Genomic DNA, 23,598 nt, shown 5'->3' with positions numbered 1-23,598 from the left:
GGATGCTTGGTGGAGGCCCCCAGCAGGAAGCTGCTTCAGCCCCCAGCTGAGGGAACCAGAGGCCCCAGAGAGCAGACCCACGGCGGACGGCCCAGAGTCAGACATCCAGGGAGTTACCGGCACCAGGGAACCTGACGGCCCCAACAAGATCCAGATGACGGTGTCCCAAGGCACGGTAAGAAGTAGCCCAGGGAGACTGGGTGAGTGATATCTCCTGTCCGAGACAGGTCAGCGTATTGTGGTGGGGTCATACAATCACAGACGAGGAGGGTTGGACGGGACCCCAGGAGTATCTAGTCCAACCCCCTGCTCAAAGCAGGACCAACCCCAACTAAATCATCCCAGCCAGGGCTTTGTCAAGCTGGGCCTTACAAACCTCTAAGGATGGAGATTCCACCACCTCCCGAGGTAACCCATTCCAGAGCTTCACCACCCGCCTAGGGAACAACTTTTTCCTAATGTCAAACCTAGACCTCCCCCACTGCAACTTGAGACTGTTACTCCTTGTTCTGTCATCTGCCACCACCGAGAACAGCCTAGCTCCATCCTCCCTGGAACCGCCTTTCAGATAGTTAAAGGCTGCTATCAAATCTCCCCTCATTCTTCTCTTCTGCAGACTAAACAAGCCCAGTTCCCTCAGCCTCTCCTCAGAAGTCATGTCCTCCAGCCCCCTAATCATTTTCGTTGCCCTCCACTGGACTCTCTCCAACTTGTCCTCATCCTTCCTGTAGTGGGGGGTCCAAAACTGGACACAATACTCCAGATGTGGCCTCACTGATCATGGATAAGGCCCTGGGCTGGGATGCAGTGGAGCTGGGCGGGCCCACATTCCCCTACCCCTCTTGGCACTCCCTTAGGGTGACAAGAACCCCCTACCTGAGCATCAGACTGCAGAGGTGCACAAACCCCTGCTGTCACTATAGACTGTTTGCCTGCCCCGCTCCAACCATAGGGGCAACCATTGATTCTGGCCACTAGGCCTCACAGCCCTGACCCAGAAACAGTCAGTTAGACTGCACTTGTGGGGATATCGTACTCCCCCCTTGCTCCTCAAACCTCCCCACCTGGGGCAATGGGGTGGGCTTTACCCCATGACACTTGGCCTGCGTGAGTCACCAATATTCAGGGCCCTGAGGAGGAGAAATTGACGACTCAAATCAGGTGTGTCTCTGGTGCAAACCTGTTTATTTACAGCAAACTCATGGAAAGTCCTGGTTCACTGAACGCAGAAACAAATAAGAGGTGGCTACTTTGCTCACAGACCCAACCCTGCTTTCCAGCCAGTGCTGTACCCAAAAGGAGCTCTGTGTATTGGCTTCTTCCCAGAGCCACACTCATCAGCGCTTCTCTCACTTTCTGGCTTTCTGGACCTGGCTGCTTCTGACACATACAGCACCACCAGTCAATGCCCCAGCCACTGCATTCACCGTCAGTCCCAGAGAAACCCCTTGTACTGCCCCAAGTTAGTTTTTGCTCAGGCCTTCCCTTTGGGAGGAGGGAAGGATCCAGTGTCTTGGGTGGTGGCTTATGTTGTTTGGGATCTCCCCAAAGCAAGCTTCATTTAATTGCTCCCTCATTTAACCTGACTGAAAGGCAGCTAGCATGTCCATCAGCTCCAAGCAGGTCAGCAGTGACTGTCCATAAAGCGAAGACACTGTCAGTGGCAGCCCCCAGCACAACAAAACAGAAAGGAAGAGAGAGACCTACGGTAATGTAACGACCCCCTCTTGTGAGCATCCCAGGAGGGCTGAGTTCTCAGGCAGGCTATAAATGAGTGGGGGATGACAGGGAAGGGGGGTGGGGTGGGATGGCTCTGTGCATAAGCGGGTGGCAGCCATGCAGCGAGCTGATACGCCGCAGCTGCTGCCGTGTGCTGTCCACTCACAGCTTTGATTTTTATGAAGTAAGTCAGCTCTCCCGCCCTCCCAGGCCTAACGGAACCTGGGGCATACGGGGAGAGCCAGCCTGCAACGACAGGGCTGAGCTGCCCTGCTCATCCATCCCCGCGGGCTGGGAGGTAACTGTTCGCACTGGAGCAGCACCTCGTGGCCACAACCCAGCACAGACAGCGGGGGAGCCGGTCCCTGCCCCCAAAGAGCTCGCAGCCGGAGACAAGAGAGAGGCGGTGTGGGAGGGGAAACTGAGGCACGGCGCATGGCCTGGTGGCACTGACCCAACCACGTCCCTTGCCGGCTGTGGAGCAGGGCAGCCTCAGGCCCCAAACCTGCTGGGCCCCCCCTCCCGCAGCTCCGGCCTGTCTCTGCAGCGCCCCCGCCGGACGCCGTCCCGGACCCGCCCAGCCGCACCGGGATCCCTGGAGAGGATCGGTGCAGGCCGGGGCGCGGTGCCCAATCCGGGGCACTAGGACCCCGCGGGCGCCGGCCGGGCAGAGACACAGCGGGCGCTAGGACCCGGCGGCCGCTGTCGGGCTTGCCCAGCTGCCGGAAACCGAAACTGAGCGCAGGAAAGCCGGCCGGGGGCGGGGCGAGAAGGGGGCGTCGGCGGCGCCAGGGGGCGGGGACCCAGGCGGCGCATGCGCAGAAACAGCCGGCGCCCAGACCCACCCCCCCGTGTGACTACAATCCCCACAACCCCCTTCGCCGCGATTTGGCCCGAAGTGCCGCTGATTGGGCCCGAGCATCCGGGTACTCGCCTCTTCCCCGCCCCCTGTAAAAAACCCAGCCACTGATTGGTCAAGGAGAGTGTCAGTCTGGCTTGTGGACTGAACCGGAAGAAGCAGCAGCAGCTGCTGTGTGTGTGGGTGGCTGGAGAGTGAGACCCACGTGCGGCGACCGCCGTCCACGCCACGCCTAGAGCGGACGGCAACGGGGACAGGCAAGGGGGAGCTGCCCCCCCCCCACCCGCGGTCTGTGCCCTCGGCCCGGCCCGGCCTGGCTCGGCTCTCTCCGGGTCCCGGGTGCAGCGCAGCTCGACACGGCCCCGCAGCCGGGCTAGGGACCCAGGACTCCGGGCTCCCACCACGGGCGGCCCGGCCCGGCCCGGCCCCCGGCAGAGGGAGCAGCGGATCCCCCCGCCCAGGGCGCTCGGACCGTCGCTGCTGGCACGGGCTAGCGGCCCCTGCGTGGGCTGCAGCCGGGCTAGCGATCCCCTCCCCCCCGTGCCCAGCCCCTGGGCGTCTGCCAGCCTGGGGCGGGGAGGGGGCGCAGAAAAGGGGGAGGGAAGGAAGGAAGGGGTGCCGAGCCGTGCGGTGCCGAGCCGAGCCCTTCCCGGCAGCCCCTGACCGGTGTCTCTCTCCGCAGGGCGTCGAGCAGCGGCTCCGGGCTTCCTGCCCAGCATGGACGAGCTGCTGGGCTTCCTCCGCCCCGGGACCCGGCCCGATGTCCAGGGCCAGGCGGTGGGGCACGTCCTGGGGCTGACGGGCAGCGCCGAGGGGCGAGCGTTGCTGGCGGCCAGGCCGGCTTTCCTGGAGGCCCTTCTGCTCCTGACCGGCGACTGCCGCGGGGCCATGGCGCAGGACAGTTACCTGGCCCTCATCAACCTGTCTGCGGACCCGGCCACCCACGGGGCCCTGGGGCCGGCGCTGCCCGTGCTGCTCCACCGCCTGCTGGACCCGGGCTACGGCCTGGCCGACCAGGCCTGCACCTTGCTCGCCAACCTGTCCCGGGCGGAGGGCACCTGCCGACGGCTGGTCCAGGCCATGCAGGCAGAGGGGCCGGGGCTGGGGCTGGCCCAGGTGATGGAGGCTTTCTGCACCGAAGGCTACAACAAGAGGGCAGCCCTGCACTACCTGGGCCCGCTGCTGTCCAACCTGACTCAGCTGCCAGAGGCCCGGCAGTTCCTGCTGGACAGATCCAGGTGGGTGCTGTGCCCGGGGGGCCTGAGAGCTGGGAAGGTGGCAGCAGGTGGGAGGGTCAGGGCGGTTTGGGGGGGGGCATAGCTTCTGCTGGCGAGACGTGCTGTGCGGCTCGGAAGGATTCTCTCCCCAGCGGAAGCTGGTGCAGGAAAAGACATTGCGCCCGCCCCCCGGCCTCACACCCCCCCCCACCCCCCCCCCCAGTCTCTCTAACACCCTGGGACCCACATGGCTGCATCCGATGCAGTGTGCTGGGGCAGGACGGGGGGCCCTGGCCCTGGCCCGGTGTGTGTGGCTCCCTCCGACAAGGCCCCGTTCTCTCCCCAGGTGTATGGTGCAGAGGCTGCTGCCTTACACGCAGTACGAGGGCTCTGCCATCCGCCGAGGGGGCGTGATCGGGACGCTCCGGAACTGCTGCTTCGAGTACAGTAAGTGCTTTGCATTGGGGGTGGGGGATCACACGGTGTCCTCCTCCCCTGGGATCCTGCTGGCGCCACTGACTTGGCTGAGCCCTGAGGGCGCTGCTTGGGGTCAGCCTGTGCCCTAGAGCCCAGGGCTCTGCCCTGTGGGAGACCTGACCTCTGGCTCCCCAACACGGCACCGGCACCGCAGGGTTTGCACCTCCCCAGAGGAGGAGGCAGCCTACTTCGTGCTGTTGCTTGGTGGTGCCCCCGTGTGGCCCCTGAGGACAGGCTTGGCTGGAGGGTCCTGTCCGGCTCTTGCTGGGCAGGCTGGTGGTTTCGTTCTAGGGCCCCGGGATGGATGCACGCATTCCCCCCGTTACTCCCCGCCTCCCGGTGATTTTGGCCCCCTCTTCTCATCCCGGCCTGTTGTGTGGGTGTCTGTTCCCAGAGTACCATGAGTGGCTGCTCGGCGACGAGGTGGACCTGCTCCCCTTCCTCCTGCTGCCGTTGGCGGGCCCCGAGGAGTTCCCGGAAGAGGAAATGGAAAGTGAGGAGGGCGCAGGGGCGAGTGTGTGGAGAGCCGTCTAGCGGGCAGGGTTGTGGAGTCAGGAACAAGGAATGTAGTTGTTTTCTGATCTCAGTCCCGCTCTGCTGGGGCGGTAAGGTGGGGTGTGGGGGTGTGTGTGTGTGTGGGTGGCGTTAAACCCCCTAATGCCCCTGCCTGGCTCTGCCCTAGGGCTGGCCCTGGACCTGCAGTACCTGCCGCAGGACAAGCAGCGGGAGAAGGACCCCGACATCCGGAAGATGCTGCTGGAAGCAATCCTGCTGGTGAGTCCTTCCCTGTGTTGTGTAGGCCATGGGGGTGGGGGGATGGGAGGACGGGACCGTAACGGGGACAGGGCTGCTAGAGCAGAGAGGGTTGTTTTGCAGATGCTCCCTCCTCCTGCAGCAGAGCCCCCCATGTCCCCGTCCACCTGCTGCTGCCACTATCGGAGCAACCCTCCCTGCTCTGTGAGGATCCCCAGCCTGCCTTTCGTTGGAGGGTTAGAAGCCCTCTTGTTCCAGGGCAGGAGCTGGCCACTCTCTGTCGGGGCTAGGAAGGGGCTTCCCCACAGCTGCCCACCGCAGGCTGTGCCTCGCCTCCCTCTGAAACAGCTGGGTCTGCCCCCTCAGACAGGCGCCTCCGCCCCTTGCTGCCCACGCTGGCGGTGGCTGGGTCTGATTCCTGGCCTGGCCCCTCGCACATGCTACTGTTGCCTGGTTTGCTTCCCGCGCAGCTCGCAGCCACCAAGGCCGGCCGGCAGCGGCTGAGGGAGAAGGGCACCTACCTAGTCCTGCGGGAGCTGCACCAGTGGGAGACAGAGCCCGATGTCCTGGCTGCCTGCGAGAAGCTGATCCAGGTAGGGGCCGAGGCCCATCCTGTCCACGTGGCTCCGCATCAGGAGTGTGGGGGGCATGGGCAATTGGGCCCTGCCCATGGTGGGGTTTTTGGGTCCCCCCCATTAAACCCCAAGGCGGGGTCTGGTCTCTGCCTGGCAAATGCAGACAAACGGGGGCTCGATGCTGCCATCCTGTGGTGCAGTGAGCTGAGCTGGGGTCAGCACTGGTGTCCCGTGGGGCACTGCCGGCAGGTTGCTGGCGATTGGGGGCCTGTTTCCCCTCCGAAGCCCTACTGCTCTGCCCTTTGCGCCCTGCGCAGGTGCTGATCGGGGACGAGCCAGAGGCCGGGATGGAGAACCTGCTGGAGGTGAAGATCCCCAGGGACGTGGAGGAGCGCCTGCAGCACCTGGATCGGGAGGAGGAGGAGGAGCGGAGCGAGGGATGCGGGGCGCAGCTGGGCTCCCAGGGACTGTCGAGGTGACCTGTCCCACCCCTGCAGCGGGGGCCTCTCAGACTCTGCCCAGCCACTCCGAGTGCAGCCGCCCAGGCCCGTCATCCAGAGGCATGGCCCGTAGGGAGGGCGGCTCCCAGCCGGCAGCAGGGCCTGGCCGCTCTGGAGCGGCGATGGGACTAGGACGGGGAGCCCCTCGCTGTGCTCCAGCACACGTCACTCACTCAACACGGCCTGACCCTGGCAGGAGGAATGGGGGGGTCTCAGCCGGGCTGCGGGGGGCCAGTGTTCCCCTGGGTGCAGCAGGAGGTGGCAGCGCACAGAGCTCCTGCTCCCCGGCTGTGGGGCTGCCCCCTGCGGCGAAGATGGCTCAGGAGCGGCTGGAGGTGGCTGCCTGGCCCGTGGCTAGAGATTCTAGCCTGCCCCCAGTGCGGGGCCTGCCCCGTCCTGAAGAGGGAGTTGCAGATGCTGCGTTGGTGCCCGCACAGGTGAACCTGGCCTGGCACCTGTGGGATGCTGGGCCCAGGATGTCTCTGGCGAGGGGGCAAGGGAGGCGGAGTGCTGTTCAACTCCAGATGGGGGGAGGGCAGGCAGGCTGCACAACCCCCTGTCGTGTCGTCGTCCCCCCAGCCCCCCTCGGGGGCACTGGCCTCTCCCTGGCTGTTCTCAACAATAAACCGGTTCCGAGCCAGCCGGACAGGAGGCTGTGGTGCTGCGGGCTGAGCCGGGGCAGGGAGGGATGGGGAGGAAGCGGGCGGCCTGTGGGGTCTCTCTCTGGGCGGTGAAGGCCAGGCGCCTCCATCTCTGAGCAGCAGAGGCAGGAAGTCTTGCAGGAGCAACCCCCATGAGAGGGGCCGGTGGCGAGCAGCTGGTGCCAGCTGTGGGGCAGGTTCCGCTGGCTGCCAGGGCCTCTTGCTGCAGCATGTGGATGGTGCCTCCCCAGTGCCTGGGTCCTCTGCAGCCATGGGGGGCGTCTCCGCCTCTGTTGGGCCGTGCACCTGCCCAGGAGCAGAACAGAGACAGCCCCCACCGGGCCCCCCTCCCTCACCTCTTCCTCCTCACTGCTGTCTCCGGGGCCTTCAGCGCCTGCTGGAAGATGGCTGAGCTGGCAGGGCAGCTCCCAGCGAGGGGCAGCAGCGGGCAGTGGCTTTGAGCTGGGTCACGTTCTTAATGGCTGGACAGCCCGTCTAGTCCATGGGGGTTGTCTCCTGCCTGAAGGACCCCAGCACAGCGGCTCTGTGTCCCCCAGTGTCAGGGCATGGCTGGCATCTGGCCCGGGTTATTCCTGCCTCGGCTGCCAGAGCTGCCTTGAGCCTGGCCCTGAGGAGAGGGGGCAGAAGCCATCCCCATCTCGGTCCTACATCAGGTGTGGCGTGGGCAGCGTGTAGGGCAGTGGTTCCCAACAGTGGCCCGCGGCTCCCCCGTCGCTGGCTGCAGAAGGGAGTCGCTGGCTGCAGAAGGGAGTCGCTGGCTGCAGAAGGGAGTCGCTGGCTAAGGGCCCAGGCGGAGCACGGGGCCGGTGCAGGCTCCTGGCTGCAGCCAAGGGGACGGGAGATCAGCGCTCCTCTCCCCCGGCTGTAGCGGGGAGCACGGCAGAGCGCTCCGCCTGGGTCCGTAGGCACTGGGTTCCTGCTGGAGCCAGAGGGAGGGAGCACTGATCTCCTGTCCCCCTGGCTACAGAAGGGAGCTGCTGCCCAGGGACCCAGGCAGAGCACAGGGTTTCCCTGCCACGGGGATGGGAGATCCTCCTGGCTGAACTCCTTCCCTCTGGCCGCAGTGGGGAGGAGGGAGGAGCTGCTGGTGGAGACTGGTGGCCCTTCAGGCTTGTAAAAATTGTATTTGTGGCTCTCAAGCTGTAAAGGTTGGGAACTATTGGCCTAGGCGCCGGCCCTGGTCGCTGTCTGCCCTGCCAATGCAAGGAGCTGGGGGCCTCTCCTGGCCCTGGCTCCGGCTCCCCCCGTAATGTGGCCAGGCCTAGCGCATCACAGCTGCTGGCTCCGGGTGCTGGCAGGGCTCCCGCCCTCTGCCTCAGCAGGGTGTTTCCCGTGGCACCTTCACAGCAGCACGTCCCCTGGAGTCTGGTTCCAGGGCCCTGGGGCTGGCTTCCCCCCTGCACTCCCTGGGTATGGCCTGGCTTCCTGCACAGGCTGTGCTGAGGGTGCTGGCGTGGGGCTACCGGAGGGGCAGCGGGGAGGGGAGGAGAGCTGCAGTGCATGGCTGGGGCTGGTCCGGGCTGGGTGTGGGGGAAAAGCCTGTGGTAGCAGCTGGTCCAGGCGCAGATGCAGGGGCGCAGAGAGAAACGGGGAGGCAGGCCCTGGTGCGGAGGGGCCTGTGGAGCAGAGCGTGCGGCCGAGAGGGAGGCCGGCGGGCGACAGCTGCCAGCCCTTGACTGAATAATATTTAATAGTGTGTGCTGCATCCAGCCGTAAGGGGTCTTTCTGTCGGGGTAGGGCCACGCGGGGGCATCTCCAGGCCTGCTTGGCCCTGGGTGAGGCCCCCTCTAGTTTGGGAGGGGGTTCGGCGGGGGCTTGCGGATCATGGACATGGAGTGGAGGGAGATGACCTGCTTGGAGGCGCCGCTGCCCAGCACGGCCGCCATGGCGGGGCTCTTCTCGCCCAGCCGCCGGCTGGCTGCGTAGGCGCTGGCCGAGGCGGCCGAGCCTGGCTTGCGGAAGTTGGGGAGGTGGTGGAAGGGCCGGAGGCCGGCGAGCAGGCAGGGCCGGTACAGGGAGAACCTGGGGGGGCGCTCGGCCTGGCACGGCGACGGCAGCTGAAGGAGGCAGCCGGCGGAGATCCGCTCGGGGGCCTTGGCCTCCGGCTCGGCCCGGCCCGGGAAGGTGTCCCACGCAGAAGAAGCACGAGGGGCCACCGGGGCTTTGGTTCCCTTGGCGGCCCCCTCGGGAGGCTTGGGCGAGTTCTCCAGGTCTGGCAGCAAAGAGAGGGAGCCTCCGCTCTCACCTGCAAAGGAAGCAGCAGGGATGGAGGAGCTGGAGCTGTGTCCCCTGGCCGTGGGGCTAGGGCCTGGGGGATGCCCAGGGGTGGGGGACGGTGCAGGGTGCTCCTGGGGCTGCTAGCCAAGGAGGTGCCCAGGGGGCCGGCTCTTCTTGGGGGCAGGGACTCAGCTGTGCAGCGGTGCTCAGCTCTGATGGGGCCAGGGTGCTGCTGGCTCGGGCCAACTCAGCCCGGCTCCCAGAGGCAGGCGCTGGCACCGGCACCGGCGAGGTGCTCCCAGCTGCAGGGCTGCCCAGGGAAGGAACACGGAGCCGCCACGTACCTTGGGCAGACGGCTTCTCCTGGGCTGGGCTGAGCTCCGGGGCCCTGCCCGTGGGCTTCAGTGCCTGATGGAAGATGGCGGCTGTGGCGGGCAGCATCCAGCAGTGTGTGGCCACCTGCTGCAGGCCCAGCCGGGCCCCGGGTTTCAGCTGCAGCAGGCCCTGGATCAGGTTCTGGCACTCTGGGAGCAAAGAGAGGGGCTGCAGGGCCAGGAACAGCAGCGGGGCCTGCCCCACAGGTTGGCAAGGCGGCCTCCCCATGGCCCCCGTCGCCTGCCCTGGCTCCCAGCGTGGGGCAGGGGTGCTAGGGGCAGGTGTAGAGCGCTGGTGCCGGGGGGCAGTGCTGGAGCCCCTCACCCCAGCCTGCGCTGGCTGGCTTTTCCCTCCATGCTCGCCGGGTGTGGGGAGGCTGGAGTTAGGGCCTGGTGCAAGGGTGGCGGGGGGACCAGCCCCTGCTCCTCTGCACAAAGCTGTGGGGCAAAGGAGCAAGTGGCCCAGTCCCTGCCCCATCTCCAGCGGATTCTCCCCACCGTGGCACTGTATCTCCTTCCCAGGGCGACACCGGCCCTGCCCTGCCTGGCTGCTCTGGGCCAGGGTGTTGTGGCTGAGCGCAGCAGTGCTCGCGGCTCTGCGTGGAGCCCCGGGGTGGCCCCGGGCATGGGGCTTACCTGGGGAGATGGGCTGCCGGAAGGAGAGTCCCTGTTTGATCATGTGGAGCATCTTGTGAGGCTGGCGCTCTTTGAAGGGCAGCTTCCCCGTCACCATGGCGTAGAGGATCACCCCGCTGCGGGGGGAGGCAGAAGTCAGGGCTGGCACCGGGTCCAGCTTCCCCAGGGACAGGGAGCGGCTTGCATGGCCCGGGGCAGCTGCCAGCCCTTGGTTCCCCCAGGGCAGCCTGTGCCGCCCTCCCGTGTAACGTGCTGACGAGCGTGCCATGGGGCCCTTCCCAGCTGCGCCCACCCACCGAGGAGGGGCTGGTCCAGGCCTGGCTGTGGAACATTTCCTCCAGCTGTTCGCAGGGGGTGGGTGGGTTGGGGGCTCATGGCACCAGCAGCTGCTCCTAGACCTCACACCCCCACAATGTTCCACCTGCTCGTGGTACTCGCCACTCCCACTCTCCCCGCTACAGGGTGCTCGTAGCCCCCCAGGCTAGCCTGCTCCCTCCAGGAGGTGGGGCCCACAAGCCATTCCCCTCCCTGCCAGGACACGGGGCTCACAGGCTCCACAGGTCGGCCAGCTCGCCGTTGTACTTCTTGCACATGAGGATTTCGGGCGCCGTGTAGGCCACAGAGCCGCAGAACGTGCTCATCAGAGAATTCTTCAGGGCGTAGTGATTGGCAAACCCAAAATCTGGAAAGCAACAGCCCACCAGTCAGACGCCTCCAGAGCACAGCCCCCGGTGCAACAGGTGCTGTGGGGAAACTGAGACAGACGTGGCATTCCTCTCTCCCCGCCCACTGACTAGGGCACCAGGCTGGGCTCCGTGGCCAGGGCTTTCATACACCTCTGCCCATGCACTGCCAGCCTGACCGCTGGGATCCTGGCGGCTCCAGCCTTGGGACTTTGTGTGAAGAGGCAGATTCCTTCTTTGGGCCACGTGAGCCAGTGTCGTGGGAGGAGTGGGGAGGAGGCTGGCCCCCCACTCCATGGCAGCCCTGACGGAAGGCCTGATTTGAATCCAGCTGAAGGACAACGGGCCTGGCCCCCCCGGCACCTTCAACCCCTGCTTCTTGAGCCCAGCGCCTCAAAGGCATCTAACTTCCATCCATTTCGGTGGCACTCAGGAGCCTACGTATGTCTGAGGAGTTGGGCCTATAGCAAGGAAAGCTGCACCCAGAGCTCTCCAGCTGCCCCAGGGAATTGGTCATGGGTGCCGGAGTCTGTCCCCTCCATGGAATGGCTGCTCGGGTGCCCACGAGAAATGCGTTCAGTCCAGAGCCCCCTGCTCCCGGGGGCACAGCACAAGAACCACCCGTGCACCAGTGCTGGCGCTGGCATGCACCCTCAGTGCTGAGCTTGGAAGGGCGGCCGGGAGCTGGCTGGAGCCTGGACTCGGCTGGAGGGAGACCATGACTTTGTTCCAATGGATGCAGGGAGCTGTCAGCTGAGAGGGAGGCACCTGAGTGTGGGAGGCAGAACCTTTCCCAGCGAGGGACCTAGACTCTGAACCTGCCTGCCAAAGAACCGGCAGCCCCTGAGCCGCATTGATGTGCAGCTTCCCTGCACCCAAACTGCAGGGGGGGGGGTGCGCGGAGCTGCTTCCACGTGAGAATGTGGACACTGGGAGTGAGAGAACCAGTTCTAGGCAAGCAATGCAGTGTGCCCCACAGCTCCATGGGGCTACTCGCACCCGGGGAGTGTTTGTAGGCAGAGGGGCCATGTGACCACTAAATGAGCATTAAAGGGACACGCAATGGTCGTGGTCGATGGTCATTTGGACAAAGTGTTTCACAGCCAAATGTCAGGTCGCACATGGAGGGACAGCTGTAGGTCACCCGGGGTGGGGGCTGTAGCGTGGAGGGCAGTGACGATGGCTAGGACTCAGAGGTCACGGTGGGGAACCAGTTGAATGTGAGCGTCCAGGGCGATGGTGTCGCTGAGAGAGGGAATGTGATCCTTGGATGTATGAGCAGCAGAGCGTGGACTGGGCGCAGGGAGGGGTGTGACCTCGGGGTACAGCTTTAGAGAGACCATCCCTGGCTACTCAAGGGAACAAGGATGTTGAAGAACTGGGAAGGGTTCAGAGAAGAGCTACAAAGATGATTTGTGGAAGGGCTGGAAGGTGAAGCTGGACGTTCAGACTAGAAAGGGGGTGCATGTTTTTAACAGTGATGGCAATGAACCATTGGATCAGCTCACCTAGGGACATGGTGGGGGTCTTGATTTAGACTTGGAAAGATCTGCTCTAGCTCTCCCAGAAGCCATGGGCTGGATGCAGGAATCCCCCGCCGAGGTTCTGTGGCCCGGGTTATACAAGGCTCAGGGATCAGAAAACGCCCTTTTGGCCTTAAAACGATGAAGCCAGAAATCTAAGCAATTACACCCCTGAGTTCAAAGTGGTCTCTGGTTCCCCCGAGTGCCCTGCTGGTTTCTGTGGCTTTGCAACAACATGGTCCAAAGATTTTTCTCTCTGTTGCAGTGGGACAGACACAACCCCCCCCCCCACACATACACAGACACACACACACACACACACGCAGCAGGGGAAAGCAGCTGACTCCACACGAAAAGTGATGCTGGCACTGCCCTGAGTGCAGCCAAATGCACGAAGGAAACAAATTGGCAGGAGAGGGAGAAACATGGCTCGGTCGTCCCTGGTGACACCGAATGGACGCTGGAACCGGGCTCCTCCCAGGGTCACAAGCAAAGTCACTTCAGTCAAAGGTAACCTAAATGCACTGGCTCCTCTCCGCCTGCCGCTAGCGCCCGGGCTGAGCGCCCCAGCACAGAGCGCTGAGCGGCACAGGCGCGCCTAGACCGGGCTGGCTGACGGGAAACAATGCCTGGCCTGCCCCCACTCACCTGTCAGTTTAATGAAGCCACGCTCATCCAGCAGGATATTCTCACATTTCAGGTCTCTGCCAGGAACACAAAGCAGGAGCACCGTTGTCACAGGGCAGTGAGCCCAAAACTCCCCAGTCCCAGGCAGGCAGGGACACCCCCCATGTTACCCCTGCCTGCGTACACCTGCGATAGGCACCCTGCGTTGTTAGTAGTGACTTGTATCCCCTCCAGTAGCATGCTGGCGCTTTGCGGCTCTCATGCACAGAGCCGGGCTCAGGCACTCAGCCAGGCTACACTTGCACAGCTCAGGTTGGGGGAAGGCGGCTCTATCTGCCCCCTGGGCCTGGAGCCATCAGGGCCGGAAATGACCCTAACGATAACTGAGGGCAGCCGAAGGACTGAACTGGATTACGCTGGCGGGAGTGGTCCCAGAGGATGAAGCGCTGTGTGCTCCGGGCCTGCCCCCTCTTGTGCCAGGTCTGACACCCCCTCCCCCCGGCCAACATGCCCCCCACGGCGGGAGGGGGACACATGATATGAAATGGGCCGTGGCAGCGTCACACCTGCTGGGGGTTCCTGCATGGTGAGCAGGTTCCCCGGGAGGGGGCACGAAGGGACAGGGGCGTGAGGAGCTGTCTGTGGGCCCCGCCCATGGTTTTGTAAATGATGTTTGTGCAGGACGGGTGATGGCCGCCCCCTCCCTTGGGACAGTAACGCTGAGCAGGACAAGGCATGGGCTAAGGAGCAGGACTGCCCTAGACGCTGGGGGACCCACTGGATGGGGCCCTCCAGGTCTTGCTCCCCTCTGGTACCCTACCCTACCGCACACCAGCCAGCTGGGGCAGGGCGTGTACTCTGGGGTACAGAGCAAGGAGCTGAGCGCCAGGGCTCCTGTGCTTTCCAGATGAGGGCGGCTGGCTGCCGTGTGATGAGCTCCAGGCATCGCTGGCTGCCAGCCTGGCCCTTGGCTGGGCCCTTGGGGGTTGGGCTCCCTGTGTCGGACCGATGGCACGGGCCCCGTCGGTCCCGCCCACCTGTGGACGATGCCGACGTTGTGGCAGTGTGCGACGGCGCTGACAATCTGGCGGAAGAGCCTTCTCGCCTCCTCCTCCTCCAAGCCGGGGCACTCCCGCCGGTCAGAGGTGGCATTGATGTGCTCCAGGAGGTCTCCGCGGGAGGCCAGCTCCAGCACTAGGTAGGTGCGCTTGCTGTTCCTGTACATCTCGTAGAGCTGGATCTGCCGGGGCTGTCAAGACGTGTCTGTCCCAAGAGCAGAGCCCCTGGGGCAGGCAGCGCAGAGAGCCAGGCAGGGGTGAGTGGCTGCCCTGCTTTCAGGGAGGAGCCCCCAAGGAAGCATTCTGCTTTAAGGGACCATGTTTAGAGAGAGACCCCCGAACCTGAGAGGGGCTGGGAGAGGAGGCGACCCAGCAGGCGGATTTTTCAACACCGACTAGGGGATTAAGAGACACAGCTCCGCAATTTTTTCCACCAGGAGCTGTGTCTAAACCCCCTAGTCTGTGCTGGTCTTTGCCTGCTTGAGGCTCAGAACCGCTCCGATCTGGGCAGGCTGCCCTGCCAAAGGAAAGCCGAATAGCATCTCTGGCGTGTGCCATGTAGCCCTTGCCCGGGGCAGTTTGGGAGCCCTGATTGACGCTGCTCCGGTAAGCAAAACAAAAGGCCGAGGTAGCAGACGGGGGGATGGGGGAGCAGCTGAGACTCACCACATTGATGTGCTTGTAGGTTGCATTAAGGGAGTAGATTTCTCTCGGGAGGAATTTCCTGGAATATTCCAAGGGGGCTTTGGCTGTAGATATGATCTTTATAGCCACCTGAGAGAGAGGAGAGGGCGGCTGCTGAGTTGCCCGCAGGAGAAGGTGAAGTTCCTGGTAGTTTTGTTGACACTGATCCCTCCTGGCCCTTCGCGAGAGAGCACCTCTGTTTGCACTAGACCTGCAGACCAGGCAGGCAGTGCGGGCACTGCTAAATGAGACACTAAAGGTCCCAGCACAGGAGCTGGCTGGACAGTGTTGGGGGGGGTCTGGGAGGGAGGCCTGGTGGGGAAAGGACTGATGTACAGCACCACATGGAGTGAAATATCCTTCCTCTTACCCAGCAGTGGCAGGGGAGTCTGGGCAACCCAGCTGAAGAGTCAGAGTGGGGCAGGAGGCTGCCTGGGCATCTCTTTGGCATAGCCTCGTTGTGTCTGTAGCGTCACGTGTCTGTTTGTACTCACCCTCTGCCCCTCTGAGCTCCTCACCTGCCTTGTATGATGCTCAGCGCCTCTGCCAGGACACCAGATGCCCTCAGCAACTGCCCCCAGCCCGCCTGTCACCCGCCTGCTTTACCCAATCAGTGAAAAGAGCCAAGGGTGAGAACCAATCAAACCCAGAAAGGCAAGGGTTAAGTCTAAGGACTGAAACCAGAAACGGGGGGCCGGTTACAAAGGATCCCTGAAGCAGCCAGAAATGGCTGTTGTTTACTGTTCTGGTCTGAGCCAGCAGCCCCAATCACAGACTGCAACCCCAGTGCGCTAGGCGCTGGCTAGTGCAAACAGCAGAAAAGCCTGGGGAGCCAAAGGCAAATTGCTAGCAGCCTGGAAAAGCGGAGGGTGAAACAGAGCAAACAAGTGGGACAAAGGGGGGATTCAGAGCACAACCCCAGCCAGACACGGCCGGGGGCCACCAGCAAACCCCACCACGCGTGACGGGTGACAATCACACTGACGAGATCCAGGAAATAAAGGGAAGAACCCATCCGGGGGCTGAAATCCTGCCCGGGGAGCAGGAGGCTTGCCAATGCCCACCCCCACCAGCAAGGCAGGGACAGCGCTTGGAACAGAAAGCGGGACTCGGCCCCACTTAGGGGGCTGATATTTGGGGCTGGGATTTGTCAAGGCATCCAGAGAACTCAGTCTCCCAGCTGCCAGTCCAGGAGCCAGGATCCCTTTGGGCCTAAGAAACCGTTGGAACCACCTAGACACGTGCCGGTCATCACCCAGCCAGCTTGGCTTGTGAGTGATACCCCCGGCTTCCCGGCGGGGGAGAGGGGGGCTGGCCCAGCATGGCTCTGCCAATAGCCTTCCCTCTGGGAGCACAGCACTCCTTGCTATCCAGGACCCCCCCCCCCTTCTCCTGACTGACTGATCACATCACATGGATCAATGTCCACGAGGGGCTAGGATGAGAGCCCCCAAACTCGCTGCACCTCTGATCTGAGAGCAGGAGTGAAGCAGTGAATTCCTTATCCTGCAGAGCCCCCAGGAGTCTTGTTTTCTCAGAGACTGAGCTCCTTTCCCCACTGGCTCCCTGGTGTTTCCCTCGCTCCCCTTAGGCTTTTGGCCCTGCTGCCCTCACCATGGAGTGCCGCTTGCTCCTGAGGTCCGAGGCCAGCTTGTAGTTCTGCCTTAGCTTTTCTTGGGTGGCGTAGCCCAGGTAGACTTTGGAGAAAGCCCCGGAGCCAATCTTCCTGGAGGAGAGGAGGTAGCCGCTCTCCTTGCTCTCCCGCACCTGTTCCATGAAAGTCTTCCTGTCGGCCTCTCGCTTAGAGCAGCTTCTCATGGTGCCTAACGCCCGGGCATTCTTCGCTCAGCCGACACTTGCGAAGGAAAGGGCAGCAGAGCGCGCCTGCTGGGGTGGATGCAGGGGCAGCAGCTGCACTGGGGCTGGCGGGAACCCCACAGGACAGAGTCCAAATACAAACATTAGCTCCACGTGAGGGTAAAGGACAAAGGAGAAGCACAAAGCACTGGGGTCTCCTATCTTGCTGCCCTTCCCATCTTTCAGGTCGGGTGGCGTGAGGCCAGGACACAGGCTCCTTGTTGCTGTTTCGATGGAGACGTTTCCACAGATCCGGGGGCAGGCCGAGCGTTCTAGAGGCCGCATTCTAGAACTGAAGTGTAACAAGCCGTCTCAGAACTCAGACCTCCGGGGCCTTATGTGGGCCCCGGCCCTGGATGCAGAGCATCGTGTCTCTTCTATAGCACTCTTCTCTCACAGGGGGATCTCATAGTGCTTCACAAACCACGGAGGGACAGGAATCCCGCCATCACTGAAATGCAGCCACCTCTGTGCTGGAGCACTGCTGCCAGGTGGGTGACTGGCACTCGGACATTGCACGGCAGGGGATGGGCAGGGATATTTTGGCCAAGAACTACAGAATGAACCCCAGGGGATCTTCAATATCCACACACAGCCTCCACATCAGAAAGTTCACACAGTAATGAACTCAGTGTATCTGCTACCAGGGAGTTTAAGTCAAACCTCCTGCTTAAACCCCTCATCGCTTGGCGAGACGTTTATGGAAGGAGCATGGGGCTAGGACTCAGGATACCGCTTAGCAGGTGCAAAGGATAATGAGTAGTGTTCCTTATTTCTATTTCTGGCTCTCTTACAGACTTGATCTGTGGTCTTAGGCAAATCCTTGTCTCCATGTCTGCCTCAATTTACCCATCTGCACAATAGGGGGGATGATTCTTATTAGCCTACCTCACAGGGCTGTGAGAATTAATTAGTTTGGAAAGTGACCACCAGTCTCCAGGCTTCCACGTTATTGAGGAACTTTAAATACTTTGCTAGTGTAGCCATGAACATATAGCATGTGAGTTCCCCCTAACACTAAATAAGACAATGATCATTGGGTGATAAAATGAACTAATTGGGTGCACTAGCTATCCAAGGGCTAGTTCTGAAATAACTTGGGAGCAAACTTCAGGGATTTATTCCTAAGTAGCCTGTGGACGCACATGGGAACTGAGGATTTACTTTTGCACAAACATCAACACAGTTGCTCCCCCAGGCAGTCCCACTCCAGAAGACAAACAAAAAGGCCAGAAGCACTTGGAGACCTAGCAGAAGGAATCAGATCGAGCTATTTCTACCCCTTTTTGGCCCAAGTGGATGGTTAATGTTCAGGGCCCTGGAGACGTTCCAGTTGGAAGTAGAAATTGTGGATGGAATCTGGTATTTTCTTTGATGCCATCTTGCTTATTAACGAGGAATTTACGAAGTCCTGCTTCTCTGAATACAGACGGAAGGAAGGACAAAAGGAGCAGTTTCTTAGCTCTCTCTCCAGCTTTTTCCAAGATCACACTGTGCTCACAGGCTCCTGCTTGGCGCTTTCTGCCGCTCTCTCTTCTTGTCTGGTCTCAGTTTCTGTGTGTTCACTCGCATGCACACCTGGCCACAGTATCCAGGGATGCTCTTTTCTGGGCAGATTCTAAAAGGCCCTGTGTTAGGTGCGCTTCCTTTGCCATGGAGCTTACAAGAAGCTGGACAGTAGTTCAGCTGCTGGTATGCTGAGGTCACTGCCTGCCAGGCTGACCAATGTCATCTGTGTTTCCTCTTGCACCCCCATAGGTCAGGCTATGCCCAGCTTTTGCCTTTTGTCTTAGACGTAAGTTCTTTGGGGCGGGGACCGTCCTTTTGTTCTTTGTTTGAACGCCATCTAGCACAGTGGGGGCCTGGTCCATAACTGGGGTTTCTAGTGCTATAGTAATACAAATCATAGTAACGTGACTTTTCTATCGCCTTCTTAATGGGGTCATTTTGGGTTTTGGTCTTTGGGGCCCTGCGGAGGAAGAGGATCTTTACCCTTCTTGTAAGAATGCGTTTGTTAACCTCCGGACACTAGGACAAACTAGATAACATGACAGGTGTCCCTCCGTCTCCAACGTCTGTGAGCCTATCGGTGGGGAGGTGTCTGCTCCACAGCTCAGGAAGAGGGAAAGTCCCCTGTGTGCTACGAGGGGAAGGCTGGCTAGGCTTCTCCAGCAGGTGGCACAGACGCATTTCTCTCACCTATTTGTAATGAGGCTTCTGTGCATCCCTGCAGGCTCTCAGTTTTATTGCAGTATTTCCCAGCCCTATCGCTTCTGCAGTGCTGAACAGGCAGGACAGACTACAAATGCCGATTTCTCCCTTCGTCCTCCCATCCTCCTGCTCTGAAGGATGTGGTTTTTTTCCTTAACCGGCGACCCAACCTCCCAGGTCCTTCTCTGCTGACTGTGTGGCTGCTGCTGGCTCAGTGCCCTTCAGAGCAGGGTCGCAGGCCTTTCTAACCGTCCAGTCACCGCTAGAACTAGCAAGCAAACCTCCAGATGACAAACAAACGCTGTTCTTTAAAAAAGAGACCTGCCCTTCTTAAAGCTGCCGCAGTACTCCCTAGTGGTGGGCTAGGCGGATTCCTGCAGCCAGGACACTGCAGTGTGCTAATCTGTTAGGAAGCTGGTGCCGCTGTCAGAGGCAGGTGGCCTGGCCTAGTGGACAGAGCCCAGCACTAGGACTTATGAACTCCTGAGCTTTAGTTCTGGCTCTAGGGCAAGTCGTTTCCCTTCCCCCTGCCTCAGTTTCCCGCTCTGTGTAAACGGGGCGATGACACTTACAGACCTGCCCCTCTGGGAGCTGTGCTAAGAGGATGACTTGTAATTATAATGGCTGGCCAAGAGTTCTGAGCCTGTGCAGCTCTAGCCAGGAAGTGCTGGCTGGATTTTTCACAGAGGAGATGTTTTCCCTTCAGCATCCCATTTATAAGGAATGGAAAATTAAACCGCACCAAACAACATCCAACTTTCCCACCGTGCTCCCTGCAGAGGCCTGCCCCCAGGGAGCGCTGCCGCCCCCACTGCCAGCATGCCCCAGCTGGCTCCCCTTAAAAGCAGACTTTGCGGCCAACCCACCTGCTAAACGAGTTGCTGCAGGTGGAGGCTGTGGGAGGAGCAGGCAGGGCTGTGTGGAGGGAGGCGTGGAGCCAGCCAAGTCTGTGACTGTCCCCTGGAAGGTAAGTGCACAGCCCAGCACAGCCCTTGCAGTCCCCGTCCCCTTTACTGCAGGGAATTGAGGGCCTAGGGGGTTGCCCTCAGGAAGACTTAAGGGGCAACTGGAGGATGTGATCCCCAACTGGGGGGCTTTTGAGCCCTGGCTCGGATCAAATCTCTGGAGCCTTTCTCCAAGGTTAGGGAGGACAAGGGAAGGTGCAAGCTTCCTGCCTTCCTCCTCCTGCCAATGCTCAAGGATGGCAAGGAGCCATGTTCCCCTGAAACCCTCCAGGTCTTGGCTACCGAGGCTGGAATCTCCCCGTCACATGTGTAGCAGCCCCCAGGAGTGTGACTGCCATGCAAACACTAGCCGTCTGCCCGGGGCCCGGCAAAGCTGCGGCCAGCTTTCTGCGAGCTGGTGTGCTGTGACGAGGCAGGGCCGTGCTGGGTGTGTAATGGCTGAGCAGGGTGCCCGCGCCTGTGTGATGTCCGGTTTGTGTCTGCCTGGGTTGGTCGTGCAGCACCTCGTGTGACTCGCTGTGTATGCTGGCTCTTACTGGGCACCGGGCGTCCCTTCTGACGCGGCTGGGAGGTGACGCCGTGGGAAGAGCGAGGCATGGTGGCTGCAGAGGTCTGGTGTCTGGCGAGCACGTAGGGCAGTGTGTGTGTGTGTGTGTGTGTGTGTGAGACGTGTGCTGCTCCACAGAGCTGCATGGCTGGTGTGGTGTCTGTTGTGCGTGGAACCTGCCGGGTGCACCCTGTTCCCCGCTGGGTCTGTGTGGTGTGGCTGGGCTGGGCTGGGGGGCACCTTCCTGGGGTGTGAGGGTGTCTCCTGCCCTGGGGTGGGTGGGGTGGGGGGAGGGGGAGAGCTCTGGGGGGGAGAGATGTGGGGGGGAAGGTCTCCTGCATGGGGTGAGCCCCTGCAAGGAAGAGTGGGGGGTCTCCCCTGGGGGGGGGTGTGTGTGTGGGGGGGAGAACCCCGTGGGGGGTCTTGTGCAGGGGGTGGGGTGTGTGTGTGTGTGTGGGGGGGGGGGGTCTTGTGTAGGGGGAAAGTCCCTGCATGGGGGGGAGGGGGAGAACCCTGCAGGAGGGAGGGGGGGTCTCCCCTGGGGTGGGGGGGCCTCGTGCAGGTGGGGGGAGAACCTCACAGGAGGGGGTGTGTGTGTGGGGGGGGGGGGGGGTGTCTCCCCTGGGGGGTGTGAGTCAGTGTGACGCTGCTACGTCAGATGGGCGGGGCCTGACTGACTCTGCCACGCCCCGACGGGGGTGGGCGGCTCCCTTCCCCTCCCCCCCCCGGGTGTGACCAGACCCGCCCTCGCTCAGTCACGGGGACGCGAGCTCAGCTCGGGCGCATGCGCCCTGCGGTGTTTCGGTGCCTCCGCCCAACGGCCGCGCCGAACTGGGAGGGGGGGGTCACGTGAGGGGGCGGGGAGGGGGCGGCCGCGCGGAGGGGGCGGGGCGGGACGAGGCGTCTCCTCCCCTCGCTCAGGTGGGGGCGGGGCCAGTCTCTAGTTCCGGGAGCAGCGGCGGCCCCGCCCGGAGCCGAGCGGGCGGGAGCGGGCACGGGCCGGCAGGTACCGCCGCCGGGGGGGGGGCGGAGCCGCTTGTCTGTCAGAGCCAGGAGGGGACCCCGGCGTCCGGGCTCCCCGCCCCCCCCCCCCCGCAGCTGAGGGGAGAACCCCGGCGTCCGGGCCCCCCGGCGTCCAGGCCCCCGCAGCTGAGGGGAGAACCCCGGCGTCCGGGCTCCCGGCAGCCCCCCCCCCCCCCGCAGCTGAGGGCCCGTCCGGGCTCCCGGCAGCCTGTCCCGCCCGTCCCCTGCCCAGCTCGGGTACCGCTGCGCTCCCCGCCCCCGGGGGCTGCGTGCACCCTCCGCCTGCCCGGGGACTGGCCGCCCGGCCCTGCTCCGCGCTCCGCTCCGCTGCGGGGTGACCTTCCTTCGCCGCCCGGTGCCCGCGGTTACTGCCGGGCGGGGGGGAGCTGCACCGTCACAGACGTCGATTCCTGCCGGGAAACCATTTCCCTCCGGATCTTGTCCTGAGACAGCCCCTCAGGAACGGATCCTCCGCACCGTGTAAACGCCCCGGGCTGCTCCCGGTACCGCACTGGGGGTGTCTGCAGCGGTATCGCCCTGCCTGACAGCTGACTTCTCCCAGCCCCCGGTCAGCTCCTCGGGGCCGGGCCCTGTCTGCACCTGTGCAGGCCGGTGTCGATGACCGCCCCTCCCGGCCCTGGCTGCTGGTCTGCTCTCTGGCGGTCCTGGGGGAGCTACCTGGCAAGGCTGCTTTAGCCTCTGTCGTGTGTCCCGGGTCTGCTGCTTGTCCCGTGGCTAGCTGTCTGGCATACCACGTGTGACAGGACAAAGCTGGTCAGAGTCCCTGTGGCTAGCTAGCTCGTGTTTGCATGCCCTTCTGGAGCTGTGGGGACCCGGGTCTGTTCCCCTCTCACCTGAGTCTCTGTCCTCTATGGAATTGCAGGTTTCTCTTGGTTCAGAACTGAAATCCTGTCACCAGAGAGGCAGCTTCGTTTAGCTGGCTGAGCTTCGTAACTGTACACAGCTGCCCTCTGGCTTGCCGGTTGGCCAGACCTAGTCTGGTGCACTGAGTCTCCAAGGTTTCACCACCAGGGTTTCATGCTGAGCTGCACTTTCTCTGTTTATGTTCAAATTCTTTTAAGGATCGATGGTTCTTGCCTGAGTACTAGCTTTGTGTTCTATCAGGAGCATCCTGATTCATCCCTGCAGCGTTGTGCTGGGAAACAAGGCTCCTTTTAGACACACTTCTCAGCCTTCACCAGCATGGGTTGCTGTTGCACCGACACAGATTCCTACCTCCTGAGCAGTGTCTAGCCTGACATTCCTGAGGAAACAGGTGAATGAGTGCTGGTTCGAGCTCTGGTACCCTGCTTAGCGGGGTGGGCTGTGACTAGAGGCAGATGGAGGAGCCACTTGTGAATTATTGGGTTAGTGAACTGAGCACTGGGCCAGGTGCTCTGCCACAGACTTGCTGTGAAAACTTCGTCAAGTCACTTTCCCTCTTGGCCACATCTTGTAAAATAGGCCTGATAACTGGCGATTGTGAGGACTGACAGGTCACGTGTAAAGCCCTTTGAAAACGAAATGCAAAGACCATTGTGTGATTTGAATAGTCTGGTGATGTGAAATGTGACCTGATGCAAGATACCTAGAGTGTGGGGAGGTGTTTGCTCAATGTTTATAAATGCCAAAATAAACAAGTTGCCCTAGGTGGTGAGCTAGTGAACGTTAAGCTTCCACTTCCTACATAATACATGAGAGAGCTGACACTTCCCTATGCTGTTGTTTCCTTCATGAACAGGTTAGCTGCACTGATACAAGCACAACTAGAAAGGGGTGCGGAGAGGAATAAATTCTGTAGCATATCCTGGGGTTGGAGAGAAATTGTGGGTGCTCTGCTTGCTAGAGGTAAACCTATTAGGACAACTGTGGTGGTGGTACAGAAATAACAAGCCAGTGTTTTAGAGAAGGTTAGGTGGTTTCAGAATTTGCTTGCTTGGTATTTTCTTCTGACCTAGTTGAAGAGACAGGATCAAAGCTACAATATGTATTTTTAGAAACAATCTGAGTGCTGTGGCACCTCGGTGTATATATACCCTGCTACTTTATGCTATGTGCAAAGGCAAGCCTGAACTTTGATTCTTCACCTTTATGTATCTTCAACTCATTTTAAGCATTGTAAGGAAGAGATCTGGAAAGCTTCCCTTGAACTGGGGGCCTCCAGGCATTCCAGACTGCTCATGTCTGTCACTTCCATTCTCAGGGTGTCTTCAGAGGCAGATCAATTAAAAGAGATTAACCTAGGCCCCTTTTAAGTGGCTGTACTTTCTTCATCCCTACTGGCTGGTGAGAGTCTCCTCCTGGGAAGGGGGGGAAGCCTGTTATCACTGGCCAAAGAAATGCTAGGTCTCTGGAAATCATGGTACATAAACAATTATTGGATGGGAGAACACAGTACTGAACGTTGTATGCAAACACATGAATGTCAGGT

The 23,598-nt window shown here is 61.6% G+C and overlaps 3 protein-coding genes across 12 annotated transcripts in view; 2 read left to right on the top strand and 1 right to left on the bottom strand.

The window, feature by feature from the left end:
• Positions 1-3,189: 3,189 nt before the first annotated feature.
• On the top strand, positions 3,190-6,820 carry HGH1 (HGH1 homolog). Its single transcript, XM_067560162.1, has 6 exons — positions 3,190-3,816; positions 4,142-4,242; positions 4,667-4,765; positions 4,955-5,046; positions 5,496-5,618; positions 5,918-6,820. Exons 1-6 carry the CDS (start codon positions 3,296-3,298, stop codon positions 6,077-6,079), a joined length of 1,098 nt encoding a protein of 365 aa, XP_067416263.1. The 5' UTR covers positions 3,190-3,295; the 3' UTR covers positions 6,080-6,820.
• Positions 6,821-8,549: 1,729 nt separating this feature from the next.
• On the bottom strand, positions 8,550-16,656 carry LOC137161051 (testis-specific serine/threonine-protein kinase 5-like). Its single transcript, XM_067560053.1, has 8 exons — positions 16,179-16,656; positions 14,547-14,654; positions 13,860-14,062; positions 12,844-12,899; positions 10,539-10,671; positions 9,990-10,105; positions 9,294-9,503; positions 8,550-9,007 (listed from the first exon to the last, which is right to left on the bottom strand). The coding sequence occupies exons 1-8, from the start codon at positions 16,380-16,382 to the stop codon at positions 8,550-8,552; spliced, it is 1,488 nt and encodes a 495-aa protein (XP_067416154.1). The 5' UTR covers positions 16,383-16,656.
• Positions 16,657-19,503: 2,847 nt separating this feature from the next.
• The window catches only part of MROH1 (maestro heat like repeat family member 1), a 101,802-nt gene continuing 97,707 nt past the window's right edge, over positions 19,504-23,598 (top strand). For 7 of the 10 annotated variants that reach the window (XM_067560124.1, XM_067560120.1, XM_067560126.1 and 4 more), the window contains exon 1: positions 19,504-19,599. The gene's annotated coding sequence lies outside the window, so the exon portion shown is untranslated. Of the gene's footprint in view, positions 19,600-21,084; positions 21,151-22,384; positions 22,444-23,598 lie in introns of those variants that run through there. The other 3 variants (XM_067560123.1, XM_067560121.1, XM_067560122.1) reach the window with 3 other exon arrangements.

This window comes from Emydura macquarii, unplaced genomic scaffold (genome assembly GCF_026122565.2).
Source record: "Emydura macquarii macquarii isolate MOO-44397 ecotype Brisbane River unplaced genomic scaffold, CSIRO-AGI_Emac_v2 contig_2246, whole genome shotgun sequence".
NCBI lineage: Eukaryota > Metazoa > Chordata > Testudines > Chelidae > Emydura > Emydura macquarii.
Note: the sequence above shows the minus strand (reverse complement) of the source record. Positions and strands in the feature narration are given on the sequence as shown.